The sequence below is a fragment of the Dasypus novemcinctus genome, chromosome 5 (genome assembly GCF_030445035.2).
Source record: "Dasypus novemcinctus isolate mDasNov1 chromosome 5, mDasNov1.1.hap2, whole genome shotgun sequence".
In the NCBI taxonomy this organism is placed as follows: Eukaryota; Metazoa; Chordata; class Mammalia; order Cingulata; family Dasypodidae; genus Dasypus; species Dasypus novemcinctus.
In genome coordinates this window covers 106,005,715-106,022,185 of record NC_080677.1, presented here as the reverse complement: position 1 = coordinate 106,022,185, position 16,471 = coordinate 106,005,715, and the positions used below count along the sequence as shown (strand labels likewise).

General features: G+C 32.6%; 1 protein-coding gene across 4 annotated transcripts in view; it reads left to right on the top strand.

Annotated features, from left to right (window-relative positions):
• Positions 1–16,471, top strand: part of ZNF800 (zinc finger protein 800) — a 57,570-nt gene that overhangs the window by 10,802 nt on the left and 30,297 nt on the right. For 2 of the 4 annotated variants that reach the window (XM_023582563.3, XM_058297324.2), the window contains exons 4-5: positions 4,466–4,609; positions 6,708–8,400. In XM_023582563.3, coding sequence (XP_023438331.2) covers positions 4,466–4,609; positions 6,708–8,400 — 1,837 coding nt within the window. The other 2 variants (XM_058297325.2, XM_071215260.1) reach the window with 2 other exon arrangements.

Sequence of the window (16,471 nt, the reverse complement as noted above, 5' to 3'; positions counted from 1 at the left end):
ACATAATATTATAAAAATATATAATATTATAAAGTAAATTCTATTTTCTTAACATTTTAGTGAGGAAGGAACTATAACTTTTATTTTACAGTATAATAGTGAAAAATGAGAATTAGCTTTGTGTGATGTTTGCCAATGTCACTATCTTTTTCACAAATTTAGGTTTGGCCATTTAACTTCGTACAAGTTTTTTGTTTGCTTTTTAATTGCTGAAAGCAATTTTAGTTGCAGCTGTGACTGGATGGTGATGATGATAGCTCATTCCTACTCTTTAGGCAAAAACTTAGAATGGAAGTATGATATATCTGAGATATATATGAGTGCCATGTTATAGGATGGATTTTTTTGTGGGGGGTGGCTTTGGTACATTGCAATTGTAGAAAATTTAAAATGGGACTAGATATTATTTGGGTAAATTAAGTAAAATGTAGAATTATTTCTTGAGTTGTTTTTACATGGACTTCAGAGTATGTTGCCTGGGCTGTGCTTCCAGGAGGGCAGCCATTTATATGAGTTTGTACATTTAGGGCACAAACCATATTCTTCATATATTCAGTGACTAAAATTCTTTCTCATATCAAATAGTTGTTCAGTACATGTTTGCTGTAGAAGATTCACTAAGTAGGTACTAAAATAATTTTATTCTACTTGCAAAATTATTGTAGTTTGTGGTAGCGCTCCATAATTAACCTTTTAGGTGTTTAAAGATAGCAATTTCAATTTTCTTAAGTTTCTTTTTAATTTTGAATGCTTCTGTTAAAGGGTGATAACTTAGAAAGAAATTTCCTTCATATTGGTTTGGAACTAGGAAGGGTTGACCAGGCTCATAGATTTGCTTGTAATATTGGCATGATATTGTGGTTAAACATCATGCTGAAGAAAACTGCGTGAGTTAACAATAGGCAAGTAGTATGCCATTTAAAAATCATTACTGGCAAAACTTAAAATGACCAAAATGCTAATGTATTAAGGGGAAAAAAATGAAAGGTTATCTTTGTCTAGCACAGAAGAATTAAAATTAATATGTCATGTTATTATAAAGTGACTGTCAACCTAATGTAAAATTGAATACTGGATTCCTTTTGAAAAAAAATCTTTTGAACATTGTCATCAGTATATGCCATGTACTTAACTGTTAAGGGCTAGCACATGATAAACCCTTGATGAGATTTAATTAATTTTTATGGAGTACATACTAATTAATTGATCTTTAGTGTCAAAGCCCTCACTTTGGACGACTGGTTTTGTAAAGATACTGATTCATGATCTGTTACCTAATGTAATATAGGAGAAAGAAAAATTAGGAGTAAGAAAATATGACTCTTTCTTAGGATCCGGAGCTGTGGAAAAACTTTATGTTGCTGTCTAGGTGTCCATCTCTCTTGTTGCCTCAGGTAACTGAAAGCTTTAGCTATTGGCAGAGGCATGGTTGTTTGCATGTGTCTAATTGTTAGTGAGCAGAGTAATCAGAAAACAGTAACTGATTTTGAATAAAGTCATTATGTTTCCATGAGAAAAATATAACAAAACGTTTAAATGGTGACTGAAACAAATTTAGGGAAAATCTTTATTGTCCGTGTTTATGGAGTGGAAACATATCTTATTTTTCTCATTTGTAAACTGTGTAAGTAGAATTAGAAAATCTTACAGGTCCCTTTTCTGACTCCCAGTCAACATCACATAGATTAAAAAGTCTTATTTATAGAGAAGGTTCTTATACACATAGAGCTCACATATGTCATTCAACAAATATTAATAGGCATTTTTCTGAGGACTGAGAATATAGCGTCGAACATCGGACCTGTCTTTTCTGTCATCTTGAAATTTCCCTTTTAATGGGAATAAAGAAAAGTAGTTAATTACAAGGTAGGGGGATAAGCTAGTATAGAAGAAGTATAGAGTACTATGGAAATACAGGTGAAGAGTTAAACAAGAGGGATTCAGAGAAGGCTTCCTAGAAGAAATGACCACTAACGGGGGACCTGAAGGATTACCAGAAGTGAGCCAGAGGAGGGAGGTAAGATAATGTTATAGGAATAGGGAAAAATAGGTGAAGGCTTGAAAAGAGAGAGAAATCATTTGATATATTTGCAGAACTGAAAGAAATTTGGTATACCTGGATCAACAATAACCATGAGGGAGTGGGTGGGTAATGCATTTGTGATTGATAATTGAGATTGATTAGTCTAGGTTAGAGCCAGATTCTCTTTTTTTTTGGCATGCTTACTTGGAACAAATATATAATCCATACTGAATATAGCTTATAACTATGTAACTAGAACCAAATAAGAAATTGAATATTGTTTCTGTGGTTTTTTTGGTTTTGTTTTGTTTTGTTTTTGTGATTGAGAGAACCTGGTAGACAAAGTGTTATATCTGATTTAGGATTGAAGTTTTTATTTTTACAGTTAAATATTTTTCATGTATAATCTTATGTTCACAGATTGATTATTTTATGCATTATATATGTACTGAGAACTTTTAAACTTCAGTTGATTTAAATTCTTAAGTTAAATCTATTTCTAGTTACTTTTGTGTTCCTCTTTAAGGTTTTTTGACTGTCTTTAAAGGCAAAATTGAATCTTTAGTATGGGTCTATCAACTCTTCTAATTTACAATTGAAGTGTGCACAAATTCTGTTTTCCTCCCACTGGTGTTTGAGTCTCAGCTGTTCTTCCAGAAAAATATATATAGATCAGTCAGAGAGGTTTATCCAATACATTTTTATCATCAGTCTACCTCATAATTTTCAATTGCCTATGAGTTTTAACTATAAACTAAATATAGCCTATAGCCAGGATATTTTATGTGAAATGGATTAGAGAGTTACATCAATTTTTTTGTCATATAAAGAGTAATCCTCAAGTTAGTCTCTGAATTTAAAAATGTATATTTTATAATTTTGTGATAATATAGTTTAGTGAATTGAACATAGATACCCAGGTATGTATTAATTTTCCTGGGATTTAGATTAATACTGTCTTTCATAATTCTCCAAGATAGATCTGGTTTGTTTTATAAGATGGATAAAGAAAATGACAAGTGACACAGCTAGATATTACCAGATTGGAATCTCTAAAGACTTAGTAAAGTTCTGATTATCTGATCATCTACAGTAGAATTTTGAGGGCTGACCTATCATAAAAATGGTGATAAAATGTACTTTGAAAATTAAATGTAAGCAGATTGCAAAATATTGAATCAGAAATATTTAATGTTTAAACAGACTATAGTATTAATTACAATACTGAGAAATACATTCATAGAGTTTATTATTTTTAATACCAAGATCATTTAAATCCTTAGTGTTCCCTGAGCTTAAGAGATAATAAATGCTCATTGGATGATGTTGAGCATTGAGCCAAGATAGTTTTAAATGAGTTTTCAGGGCACTTAACTTTTTTCCTCAAATTTGAGTCATCTCTATATTTGAGGAAACTAAAGGTACATTAATTAATAAACAATGCAGATAAATTTTGTCAGCTTATCTGTGGCAGAGATCTGGGAATTAGTGACAAAACACCATCATTTGTATTCTATTCCTGGTTTTTATTTTAAAGATAAGATACTTGTTGTCATTTATTTTGTCTGTCTTTTGCTCTTCCATTGTAATACTTAGATTCCATAGCTCAGTTCTCAAATCTGACTGATCACTTCTCTTCAACAAATACTTAGAGCATTATTAGAGCTGAACATTTTGTAGTTGTACATAAGACAAGCTTGGTCTTGGCTGCTTTGGAGTTTATAGTATAGTGCAGAAAATAGGTGTTAATAATTTATATCAATATTTAATTGTTTTTGGGGTAAGTGTTTTGAGGGAAGAGAGGCTTTGAATTAATGGATAGTGGTATCAAGAAGCCAAATTAAAATTCAAAATTACCTGGGTAAGGATTCCCTGCTATCACCCTAAATGGCCATAATCCTATGTTGCTCAGAACCCTGAAGTGACTGAGCTGAATTTAAAAAGAAAAGTCACAGACAATCCTATGACACAGTTTTGTCCTTTAAGGAATTAGGGAAAAATGTATATTGTAAACCTTCATGTTTCCTTTCTATACTGAAAAGAGCTGGAATAACCAGCCCAAATGTTTGATGGGGAAGTGGCAGGGGAACATTGAATTTTTCTGCCCTACTCCAGATCTATTGAGTAAGAATCTCTAGGGGAGGATCATGTACATCTTTATTCCCAGGTCAGCCTGGAATGATGAACCAGATGTTGGAATCACTGCCTTTGAATAGCCCAAGAATTGACTGGCAGCTGAATTAGAAAAAAGCCATCAATTTTAGTGATATTAGGATTATGCTCAGAACTTAGTTGTAAATATAGAGTGATAGAAATTGGCAATGTCTGTATTTTGTATTCAAAGAGTAACTGCACTTTTGTATTGTCAACAGTGGCTACCTAATTAAAGGTGCATGTTAAAGATATCTTCTGTGTTAAGTTTTCTTTTCTTTTTTCCCTCAGGAACTAAACAACTTAAGCATATTTTATTAAAAGATGTGGACACTATTTTTGAATGTAAATTATGCCGCAGTCTCTTCAGAGGATTACCAAATTTAATTACCCATAAAAAATTCTACTGCCCACCAAGTCTCCAGATGGATGACAGTAAGTTTTATTCATATATTCAGATACACATTTTACAGTTAAAGCAGTTAAAATATTCTTATGCTATAGCATTTGCATTAAAATGGTATCACTTTCTGGTTAAAGATAATTTAATGATGGAGAATAAAATTATGTATTTGACTCAATGTTATAATCAGTTTCTTAGATACTTTCACATTGGTGCTCTTTACTTGGGTATTAAAGATATTTTATAAGACACTAGACTTATGAGTATTTGTATTAAAATATTGGGTACTATTTTTAAATGTTTGTGTGCACTAGTGTATATTCAGGATATTTGTGCGTCACAAATATTAATGTTATCTTGAAGGGGACGATTTCTTGGTACTTTTCCTCTTTAGTGCTTTAACAACTTGTTACCAGATTTGGTTATTACTTAGATTCCCCTTAAAGTGAGAAAGTTGGAAATATAGAGCAAAGGATAAATAAAAGAGTGATTTCTTAGTAATGGTATAAAACATTAAAAATCTTTATTAATCTTTCTAGTGTTTTCTGGGTCTTGATTTGAAAATTGGTTTTGTTTTCAGTGGAATTTATTTAGATCAACCATTATATCAAATTAAATTGTATCACATGCGAATTTGAGATCCAAAATTGCTTTATGTGATGAAGGCAAGCTGTAGGCTAATAGAGTCTTTGTGGGATCAAATATTTGTTGAATTAAGTGTATTGTACCTGTATGACTAAGTTAGCAGTTTATGGAATAGTATTATATTCTAGCTTTAGAGATCTAATAGAAATTCTTTATAATATGTTAATAAGTAATAGGTTACTTCATTATTTCTTGTTGAGGAATTCAATTGTAAACTTATGAAATAGAGAATGAACTTTGTCAGTTTGATAAAATAGTTGCATTGTGGATTTTGTGCTTTTTTCACCTTAACCTTTTTGGGATGGGCATGAAATGCTAACTCCAAATATCAAAAGAACTGCTTGAATTATTTCTGTTAAAGTGGTTTAGAGTGTATTATAGGGCATAAATGACACAAAAATTTCACATTCGTCTGGAAACTTTTCCTACTCTGTTTAATCGTACTATACTTCTTTTATCATTGACATATAAGTTAAGACAGTGTATAGAGATTAGTTTCAAATCTAGTGTTTAAATGGATTTGCTGGACTCTTGCACACTTTTCTTAGCAATACTTATTCTAGAAATACTTCTGTGAAAATGTTATCCTATTTATAGGAACTACATTATCCCGTTTAGAAAAAATAAAAATTAGTAGATTGGAAGAGCTGTAATGAGTCATTTCTTGATTTTTAAATAGCTATCAGATTTGGCTGTATTTGTAGCTAAGATTTTAGAGTTTTATGTGGAAACATACTGGTGTTGGACAAATTGGTTAAAAAAGGAATATTTGGAAGCCTACAGAGGATGTAATTTTTGTATAACTACACATACTCTATTTTTAGTAAATCTATAGTTATATTTTTAATCATTTATTTTAATAGTATCTTGTTAAGAAATAATTAGAACTGAGTTTAGTAAATACCCTGAACATCGTGCTATTATCTTTATTCTCTTACAGATCTTTCTTTCCATCTTATTTGCCTTTTCATTTCCCTAAGATGTTCAAAATGCTAACCTCACACAATTAGGCTAGATTGATTATTATGAATTAAGTTATGAGGAATGCTGTTTTGTTTTTAAAAGTCATTTTTATTCATAGAGCAACATTCTTCATGATGTTTTATCCATCCTGGGTTATGAGAACTCTGAGTTGCCTTTTTTAGTCTAAAACTTTTAAGAATATGGAATACTATTTTTATTGTTTAGGATACCCTTTTGCTTATACATTTTATGTTAAGGGCATTTAGATGCAAAAGTAGCTGTTTAAATTGCATCTATTCCTTAAACATTTGCATACCATAATGAGAATTTAAAGCAAATTTTAGTTTAATTAACACTTGTTTTTATTTTAATAAAATACTGAGAAGTGGATAATACTCTTAGGAAAATGCAGACCAGAAATATAATAAACTTTAAGATAGAGGTTCATAATGCATTTTAAAATACTAGAGGCCTAGGGCAGGCCAATTATTTCAGATTAAAATGTTGTTTTTTCCTTAACAGACCTTCCTGATGTAAATGATAAACAAAGCCAAGCCATAAATGATCTCCTAGAAGCCATATATCCAAGTGTGGACAAGCGAGAATATATTATTAAGCTGGAACCCATAGAAACTAATCAAAATGCAGTGTTTCAGTATATTTCAAGGACTGATAACCCCTCTGAAGTCACAGAGTCAAGCAGCACTCCTGAACAAACTGAAGTTCAAATACAGGAAACTAGCACTGAACAGTCTAAAACAATACCAGTTCCAGATACAGGGGCAGAAACCGTAGAGCCTCCTCCTGCTGAGATTGTTGCAGATGAAGTTGTACTTACATCTGATGAACAACCTCAGGAATCACAGGCTGACTTGGAAACTTCTGACAGTTCTGATTTTGGTCACCAATTGATATGTGGTCTTTGTAGAAAAGAATTCAATTCCAGACGAGGTGTTCGTCGTCATATTCGAAAAGTACACAAGAAAAAGATGGAAGAACTAAAAAAGTACATTGAAACACGAAAGAATCCAAACCATTCCTCTAAAGGACGCAGTAAGAATGTTCTAGTTCCATTAAGTAGGAGTTGTCCAGTGTGCTGTAAATCATTTGCTACAAAAGCGAATGTAAGGAGGCATTTTGATGAAGTTCATAGGGGACTAAGGAGGGATTCAATTACTCCTGATATAGCAACAAAGCCTGGGCAACCTTTGTTCCTGGATTCTGTTTCTCCTAAAAAATCTTTTAAGACTCGAAAACAAAAGTCGTCTTCAAAGGCTGAATACAATTTAACTGCATGCAAATGTCTTCTTTGCAAGAGGAAATATAGTTCACAAATAATGCTTAAAAGACATATGCAAATTGTCCACAAGATAACTCTTTCTGGAACAAACTCTAAAAGAGAGAAAGGCCCTAATAATACTGCCAACAGTACAGAAATAAAAGTTAAAGTTGAACCAGCAGATTCTGTAGAATCTTCACCCCCTTCCATTACCCATTCTCCACAGAATGAATTAAAGGGAACAAATCATTCAAATGAAAAAAAGAACACACCGGCAGCACAGAAAAATAAAGTTAAACAAGACTCTGAAAGCCCTAAATCAACTAGTCCGTCTGCTGCAGGTGGCCAGCAAAAAACCAGGAAACCAAAACTTTCAGCTGGCTTTGACTTTAAGCAACTTTACTGTAAACTTTGTAAACGTCAGTTTACTTCCAAACAGAACTTGACTAAACACATTGAATTGCACACAGATGGAAATAACATTTATGTTAAGTTCTACAAGTGTCCTCTTTGCACTTATGAAACTCGTCGGAAGCGTGATGTGATACGACACATAACTGTGGTTCATAAAAAGTCATCCCGCTATCTTGGGAAAATAACAGCCAGTTTAGAGATCAGAGCTATAAAAAAGCCCATTGATTTTGTTCTAAATAAAGTGGCAAAGAGAGGCCCTTCAAGGGATGAAGCAAAACATAGTGATTCAAAACATGATGGCACTTCTAACTCTCCTAGTAAAAAGTATGAAGTAGCTGATGTTGGTATTGAAGTGAAAGTCACAAAAAACTTTTCTCTTCACAGATGCAATAAATGTGGAAAGGCATTTGCCAAAAAGACTTACCTTGAACATCATAAGAAAACTCATAAGGCAAATGCTTCCAATTCACCTGAAGGAAACAAAACCAAAGGCCGAAGTACAAGATCTAAGGCTCTTGTCTGGTGAGGAACAGTTACAGAGTTTTGCTTCCCCCTCCCCATCGAACTAAAAAAAAAATCATTTGACCATAATTTATATCTGATTCCATTTTAACACATTTGCTTCCATATGTTTTATGGCGGTGGGAACTGCAAGAGTAATATGCATGTTGCATTTACCTCTTCAGTGACCTTTATTCCAGTGGCTTGGGAACAAAAGTTAACTTCAGAACTTACCTTCCACAGGACAATGCAATGTAGTTATAGGTAGATGGCACAGGGTCAGTGCTTTCCTCTTAATGTTGTAAAATACATGCATTTATTTTGGCTTTGTTTACAATAGAAGTCTTCTGTTTAACTAACTTTGCACAGGTTAAATTTTTTTCAGTGACTTAGTTTACTAACTAATGCGTTGTAGGAAGTTAAATATATTAGAATGAATTTGTGAAGGCAATAATTATAGGAAAAAAGTCTGTTGAGGCACTGTAATTATTGTAAAAATTAATCTTTGATGGCTTAATAAAGTGCTGCACTCAGAAAAAAAAATCCCCAAATTGGATTTAGAATGATTAGCATTTATTATTTACTTTTAACATAGTGCTTCCAGGCAAAGAGGGAAACTTGGCAAGCAGAATTTTGGATTTTTATTCCTTCTCCTTGGGAGTGTTTGTTACTGTTTTTTAGTTTTGATCTATGGAAGAAATTATTTAGGTCCCATATCTTCATTTCCCCATTTTTGTTTAAATAACCTTTTTGGTGATCATTTCAACATAATGTTATTAAGTAGGGATGTTCTTGTGGTTATATGTTGCAAAGAAAGTAAAATCCCTATTGGGAAGAAAGGAAAAAATATTACTTTTTAAAGAAGGTTTTGAAACAAGTGTAGATTTTTAAAATGCAATACGAAATAAGGAGTAGACTCCCTGTACTTGTTTTTGCAAGTCTCTATATTTTTAAAGTTTACCTTCATACCTGTGTTCCTTGTACTAAGGCGTTTAATGTATTTAATGAGTATTAATTTAGTTTGGATTCAGGTTCTGAAGCAGAATACTTAGTTTGAGTGCTGAGTAGGTTAAATGTTGTGGTTTGATAATCACAAACTTTTTTGTGTGGAAAATTTGAGATGAAACCATCCTTTAGAATTCATTTACTTATTGTATAATTTTAAAAACAAGGTTTTTTCGGTAAACTCAAAAGTGTTCATTTATTCCCATTTCTCCTCAGATAACTTCAAGTGATGTACGAAAAGGTTTGGAGTTCATTTTTGTGGAAAGACTTTAAATTGGTGTTAGAACCACTAAACGTCTTCAAATGGTACTATGAGGAAAAAAGAAAAACATTTTCATAAATATTCAACTGTAACTGCTGTTTTTCACTAAATTAATAACCATCTGACCACTTATTTCTAAGGCACTTCCACTTGACAGCACTTTGAAGTAGCTGTGACATTACATGCCATCATCACAGTCCATCTAACTACCCCTTGACCTTGTGCATTTTGTGTACAGTTTCTAAACAAAAATGTTGCAAATTTTCTTTTCCAAACAATTTGTTGATTAAAGTAGTCAACAAACTGAAGAAAATATCACCACCGATGATTTTTAATTGACAAAAACTTTCTGTCATAGTGTTTTTAGCTTTGTTCCACTTTATTTGGCAAAATTTTCATCGGTCATTTTCTAGCATATGTTATGAACAAAAGGTGAAATTAGTCCAACACATATATTTAACTAACTAAATATTTGTAGTGATATTCAGATCCATTCACTTCTAACTTGTTGTTCTCTAGCACTTAAGGTTTATTATAAAGTTTCATTCTAAAAATATTATTACATTTTTCATTTGCAAACATCTGACATTTTTATGAAAATTAAACATTCCCCTCTTTAAATTTTATACACAAGCACTTTAATGATAAAGGCAATTTAATTTTTCAGTTTTTTTTTTTTAAGACCACGCATTTACTAATATTAATGTGAAGGTAGTAAATAGCTTACTGACATTTTATAGATGCAGACAATCCATGCACAACCACTTCTGATACTAGTTTATTTCTTTAAGTAGTGCTAAAAGGAAAAAAAACGAAGATGGGGATGTAAACCCTGATTATTTTTTCTCCCAAGGAAAATCTTAAATGACCACTTTAGATACTGTTTGATTCCTACTGTAAAACTTGGAAAATAATGAATTCTTGTTCTTTTTTGTAATCAAGATTTTAGGAAAAACAGAAGCACATTTATCTATGAAATTTGGAGCAAGTTTTTGTGTATCAATATTTTGTACTTTTAGGGAATATTTTATTTTTTAGTAATTTGTGTCAAATTATAATTTTAAGGTACAGCAGAAAATAGACCATGTTTTTATATAGGTTCACACCTGTACTTAGGAGGATCCCCATTCACCTATTTTTTGTATAAAATTTTTAAATGTTGAAGATCCACAAGGTCATAATGAAATGCTTCTCTAGTTAGAAAACAAACCCTTCCTAGTGCTTTGCACTAAAATATACTGTGAAAGAAAATTAGAAAGACTGTAACTGTTGCTGGAAATGTTCTATATTGAATGTACATGCTCTTGTTGGAAAAATGTTCTATATGTGTTGGAAATAAACCAGACTCGAAGTTATTTCAGCTAAATGTGCTTCAAAAAAGGTGCATTGGTTGAAACTTAAATGTTTTATTATCAAATTTAAAGTTTTTCGGTGACTGAACAGCTACACTTGAATTCTATCCCAGTAGTTTTATTTTTAAGAATTAGAGTAGTAATTGCTCTTTAATTTAAAAGCAGATTTACTTCTCCATGTACTTATAGGTATAATTTTAAGACTTAAAAGCGTAATATATTTAGGGAACTAAATGTATAGGTGGTATTTCCCTTATAAACCATCTTCATTAGTTGCACATTATTAAACCTATGTGTTTGATTTTTACAAAGTGTAATCTTTTATGCATTCCTACACACAACATATTCCAAAGAAGTTTTCCAGTCTTGAGTACATATAACTGGTGAAAAGATAAGAGTATTCCTTAAGTTTGGGGGAGCTCTTTGCTGCATCCTCTAATCTCTATGTCAGCTTCTTCCTTTCAACTTGTTAAATATTGTGGGGGAGAAAGAAAAATAACCTGGTGAAGGAGAGTCTAATTGCTGGAATTCTCTTACTCCACTCACCTTTTCCCACAGAACCATTCACTATATATCTCTTCTGTCATAACTCTAGGGCTATAGAGCAGGAATTTAGGAGGAAATGAGGGCTCTGGGAAGTGTAAAAACATTTCATCTGGGTAAGATAGAAAAAAATATCAGGATTTGTGTAAATTAGAAGGAACTAGAGATTAGGAATCTTTTATAATAGGCAAATTAATGGCTCATGGCAGACATAGGAGTTAAAGGCAGTGGTATTACACTGAGACCAATTTAGAAAGGTGGAAGAACCAAGAAGTGATTAGAAATTATTTCTTCTTATTCCTTTCTTGGCTTCATCCTTACTTTAGTTTTATTTTCACTCTTGAGCATCTCAGAGGCTCAGGTTTTGGTCTGAGTCTCTTGAGAAGAGGCCTAAAAAATTTTCGCCAGCTTTTCTGCATGCAGCATATATAAACAAATGTATGTTTTTTTGTTGTTGTAGGGAGGAGTAGTTCATCATAAAGTGAACACCAGAAAATCTTTATTAAGACTTACCTCTGGCTACAAATTATGCCCACTCTTGCCGACTAGTTTTGCTACTATTTGATCAATTAACAGTCTCTATGGTATTCAACTTATTTAATATACCTTCCTCTCTCAAGTGGTGATAGGAGAGGAGAGACTATAGCAGGTATAGCTTGTACTTCAACTTTAAGTTTGGATCGTACAAGTGAGAGCTGGATAAATGAGATATGGTTTAACATTGGGCAGGTGTTCAGTAGAACATACACATATACTTTGAATACAGAACATCTTTTGTTGTTTGCACCCTTTTTTTTAACTGCTGATTTTAAGAAAACTTGAAGAATGTACAAATTATCTGTCCTTAATTTTTAGCTAAGTTTTGTATATATGAGCTGAGTTTTTGGTTGACACATGGGTTTTATATTTGAAAAGTACCTTCACAGTTTCTAGGAAAATGTTTGTTGTATTGCTTTGTGGTCAATAGACTTGTTTTATTCTGTTCGCTTTCATGAGCCTATGGATGCAGTAGCAGGGAGTTTTGTGGTTTTAACTATTTATAACATGAGGCTGTGGGTATAGAAAGAGGAATTTCCCTCTAGGTGTTAGGGCAAGTATGTATGGAGATAGAGAGGCACAGTGAGTAATAGTCCGGTGTTAGGGCAAGTATGTATGGAGATAGAGAGGCACAGTGAGTAATAGTCCCTGTTGTGAAGTTGCAAGAGATCTTTTCGGAGAGCGTGGCCCTTGAAAATGAGAGAAATGCTTCTAAAATTTTAGAAATTAGGCTTCCAGATTTCCTGCAGTGCAAGGTTTATGGAAGTATTCTAGATCCTTAGTTTGGAGTTATAGAAGTTACTTTTCTAATGGAATCTGTTAGACTACTCTGTTAATTCTTTTCCCACTCTCTGACTTTAGGAACTAAAGGAAACTGCTATTGAAAAGGAGTAAGGATCTGCAATGTTAGGAACTGCTGTTTATTTTAGAGTCTAAGATACTAGGCACGAGGTAGAATGCAGAATAAAACGTTTCCCTTAAACGTACCTACAATTATTTTGTCTTTTCTAACTTTTCAGATTCATTTCTCCTCTCTTTTATAATTTGTTTCTATATCCTTTTTGTCTGACATCTATTCTGAGCTAGTTCTTATCTTGCCTTTTTTCTCTTTTGGTTAATTAACAAATTATTATTACCAAGATAGCTAAAAATATTTTTGGGGAGGGTTGTAGGGTGAAAAGAAGTATAGCTCATTTCCTCCTGAATCGTTATTGCTCTGCACTGAATTTGGAAGTTTTATTACTTTCAAGCTTCTCCCGCTACATATTTTCACCACTACCACATGACAAATAGAGGGGAATTTCATAGTTACCTCTAGTGGGGAAAATACCCAAAGTTGAAGATTTTGTTGTTTTTGCCCACTCAGCAGAATTAATTCCCTTGATTGTATTTTTTTTTTTTTTTTTAGGTCAGGGACTGTGTCTTGATCATTTTGTATAGTGCCTTGCACACTTTCATGTATACCCAGGCACTTTAAATAAATGTTTGATAATGACATTAAAGTGAGTAGTGGCCTTTTCCATCTTACATTTGTGCTTTCATATTCTTTGAGACTTTGGGTCTTAATTTCATAAATTTTTATCTCAATACTGATGGATTTCACTTATTTTAGAAAGATAAGAGTTTATGAAAATAAAGAGAATTCTTATTAATAATTATGTTTATAGAGGTTTTACTGTATGCCAAACTCTGTGCTAATCTTTTACACAAATTATACCCCTAATCCCACCAACAGTCATATGGAATAAGAACTGTTACCTCACTTTTCCATTTTATAGGACAGAAAACTGAAGCTTAGAAAAGTTCAGTGATTTATCAAAGTTCACCTAACCTAGTAAGTTTCAACTGTGTGACACTAGATCTGACTACAAAGTTTGTGCCTTAAATGAATATAACCTTACATTTGCACTTTTTACCATTTGCAAAGCACATTCAGTATATTTACTGGCAGCTTAATATAATGATATGAAGCTAGATTAGTTGGTGATACTGTTAGATCACATATTTCCTGTGTGTTAATTACTTCACGTATAAAATGGGGATATTTCTTAACCTAAAAAGGTTATTTTGAGAATAAAATGAAAAATATATGTAAAGCACTTAGAACAGTGTCTGACATGTTACAAGAAATGATAGCTATTACTTTAACTGATTGTGCATAGCATATTTAAATGGGACATTTTTATTACGTATTCAGTTCAGTTAAGATGGAAATTTCTGTGTTAGAAGAGAAACTATTGTTACACATGAGGTTTTAAGTACTGCTTTTGAATTTAATTGGGGCAATGAGGACAACCAGCTATATATTTTTTGCTACCAATTCTCTTCTAATCAGCTATTAATAGTTTATAATTTTTACTCCTAATTTTAAAATTTCTCTTGAAAAAAACATTTGTTTTAGGCACATTCCAAGTAAGTTAGGCTGGTTTTTTTTTTTTTTTTTTTTTTTCCATTACTCCCCAGAACAAACCATCTGCCTCAAAATTCTCAGTATCTCACTAAAATATTTTATTATATTTGGTCATATGCAAAATATTGACAGAGCAAAATTTGAGTACTATTGCTGAATAGTTTTATAAAACAAAAGTTGTAGATGTGCAGTACTATTTGAAACATTCAACTACGGAACGAATGGATTCTTCAGGAGAGGCGAGTTTGGGCTGAGTCAGGAACTTTGGTGAATGTGTCAGAAGAGATAAGAAGAAACAGCACTCATCAAGTCTTGCCAGTGGTATTCCTTAGTTGCAGTACTCCATATTTCAGTTAAGGCCCAACTACTATTAAATTATCTGCTGAGATAGTTTACCCACACACAATAGGGTGATGATTTTATAATTTTTGTGTTTAGGAGCTATTATAATTTGCATCATCACAAGCCCTTGTCCCTAGGTTTGCATGAACCTTTACATCCTGAATTACAAAGGGAGTGCTAGTGTCCCTACACCTGGGTTGTGTGGCTTTGTAGTAATTGTGATACTCAAATATATCAGGTGTTGGAGCACATTTCTGGCACACAAACATTGCAATGTTTAAGCAACTGAATAACTCAGTTGAAAAAGTAACCAAAGTAAGAAATCCCACTTAATATACTCAAGCAATAATAACTTGCAAAACCTATCTGGGTGTTCTGCTTCATATAATCTGGTAACATTTTCAGTACAAAGCATTTAATGTTCACTTAAGAAATGATTACACCATAATGAACCCTAAGTGCATAGATCTTTCTTTACAATTCAGGTTTTGAATATTGCTTTTTAATCCCTCTACGTGTGGGAGTATCCTGAAAATAAATCAGCTCTAAGAAACAGAATTGTGGCCTTAGTCAAACTATTTCACAATCATGTGAAAGTGTTTTTTTAAAAAAGCTGAGATCTTCTTGGGTAGAGGGTGCTTTGTTAGACCTGAATCTCAAAGTGCCTTCTAGCTATGACTGATATTTCAGATGGGAAGAAAAAGCAGGAAATACTTTACTTCTAAGAAAAAAATATTGAGGCACTAGGAACACAGTGCACAAGAGGTTGAAATATGTGGCAAAAAAATAGGCTACAGAGAAAGGGTTTTTAATGTATTTTTCTTCAATTTTTGATATGTAAGTTATTAGGGAGGAAGATATTATATTAGAGAGGTAGTTTTATATAGCTTCTATGGGAGTGACCATGTCAGTTTTCATGCTCTTTGCTCATCAAATATTTATTCTTGGAATGCAATGCACTGGGTATTGTAGATGTTGAAGAATTTCTAATCATCAATCTTTCCTTTACACGGGGAGGCTCTGAGGAGAAAAAATAGGCTAATGGAACTGCCATTAAGATAGACAAGAACACATTTAGTGAGAATTACAGATAATTTTCAAGATTTAGATCCTCTAACTAGACTTCCCTCAACACAGCTCTCCTTTCTTTGCCTAGCCATCTTTAGTCAATACTGTTTCTTACGACTGTAAGAGAACAAAATCACCTATTTGTCATGAAATTTGTTTACAGATAGATTTATATACTCACAAGAGGAAGAAACTTTTAAAGGAGATGGTTTTGTTTTCTGTAACTGTCCTTGATCTTTTTAATCCCTAAGTGCATGATTATAATGATAAAAAAGTTTATTTTTAAGATTTAGGTAATTCTTTGAAGCCCTTCTCTCTAGAATGCTTAAGTAGAGCAAAGTAGCACAGTGTCCTCAAAGCACATGATACAAGGTGAAAGTAAGACCTACAATGTTTGGATTGCCAGCTATTGCCATGTTTGCTATGTCATTACATTTATTGCAGGGTTTGAGTGCATATGCACCCATACACATAGATACTGTTTTGTTTTGTTTTTTTTGTATTGCAAGCACAAAGTTTAAGTTGGTCTGTAACTAGTAAGGAGAGTACTATAAGGCTTTATCTAGGGAAAAT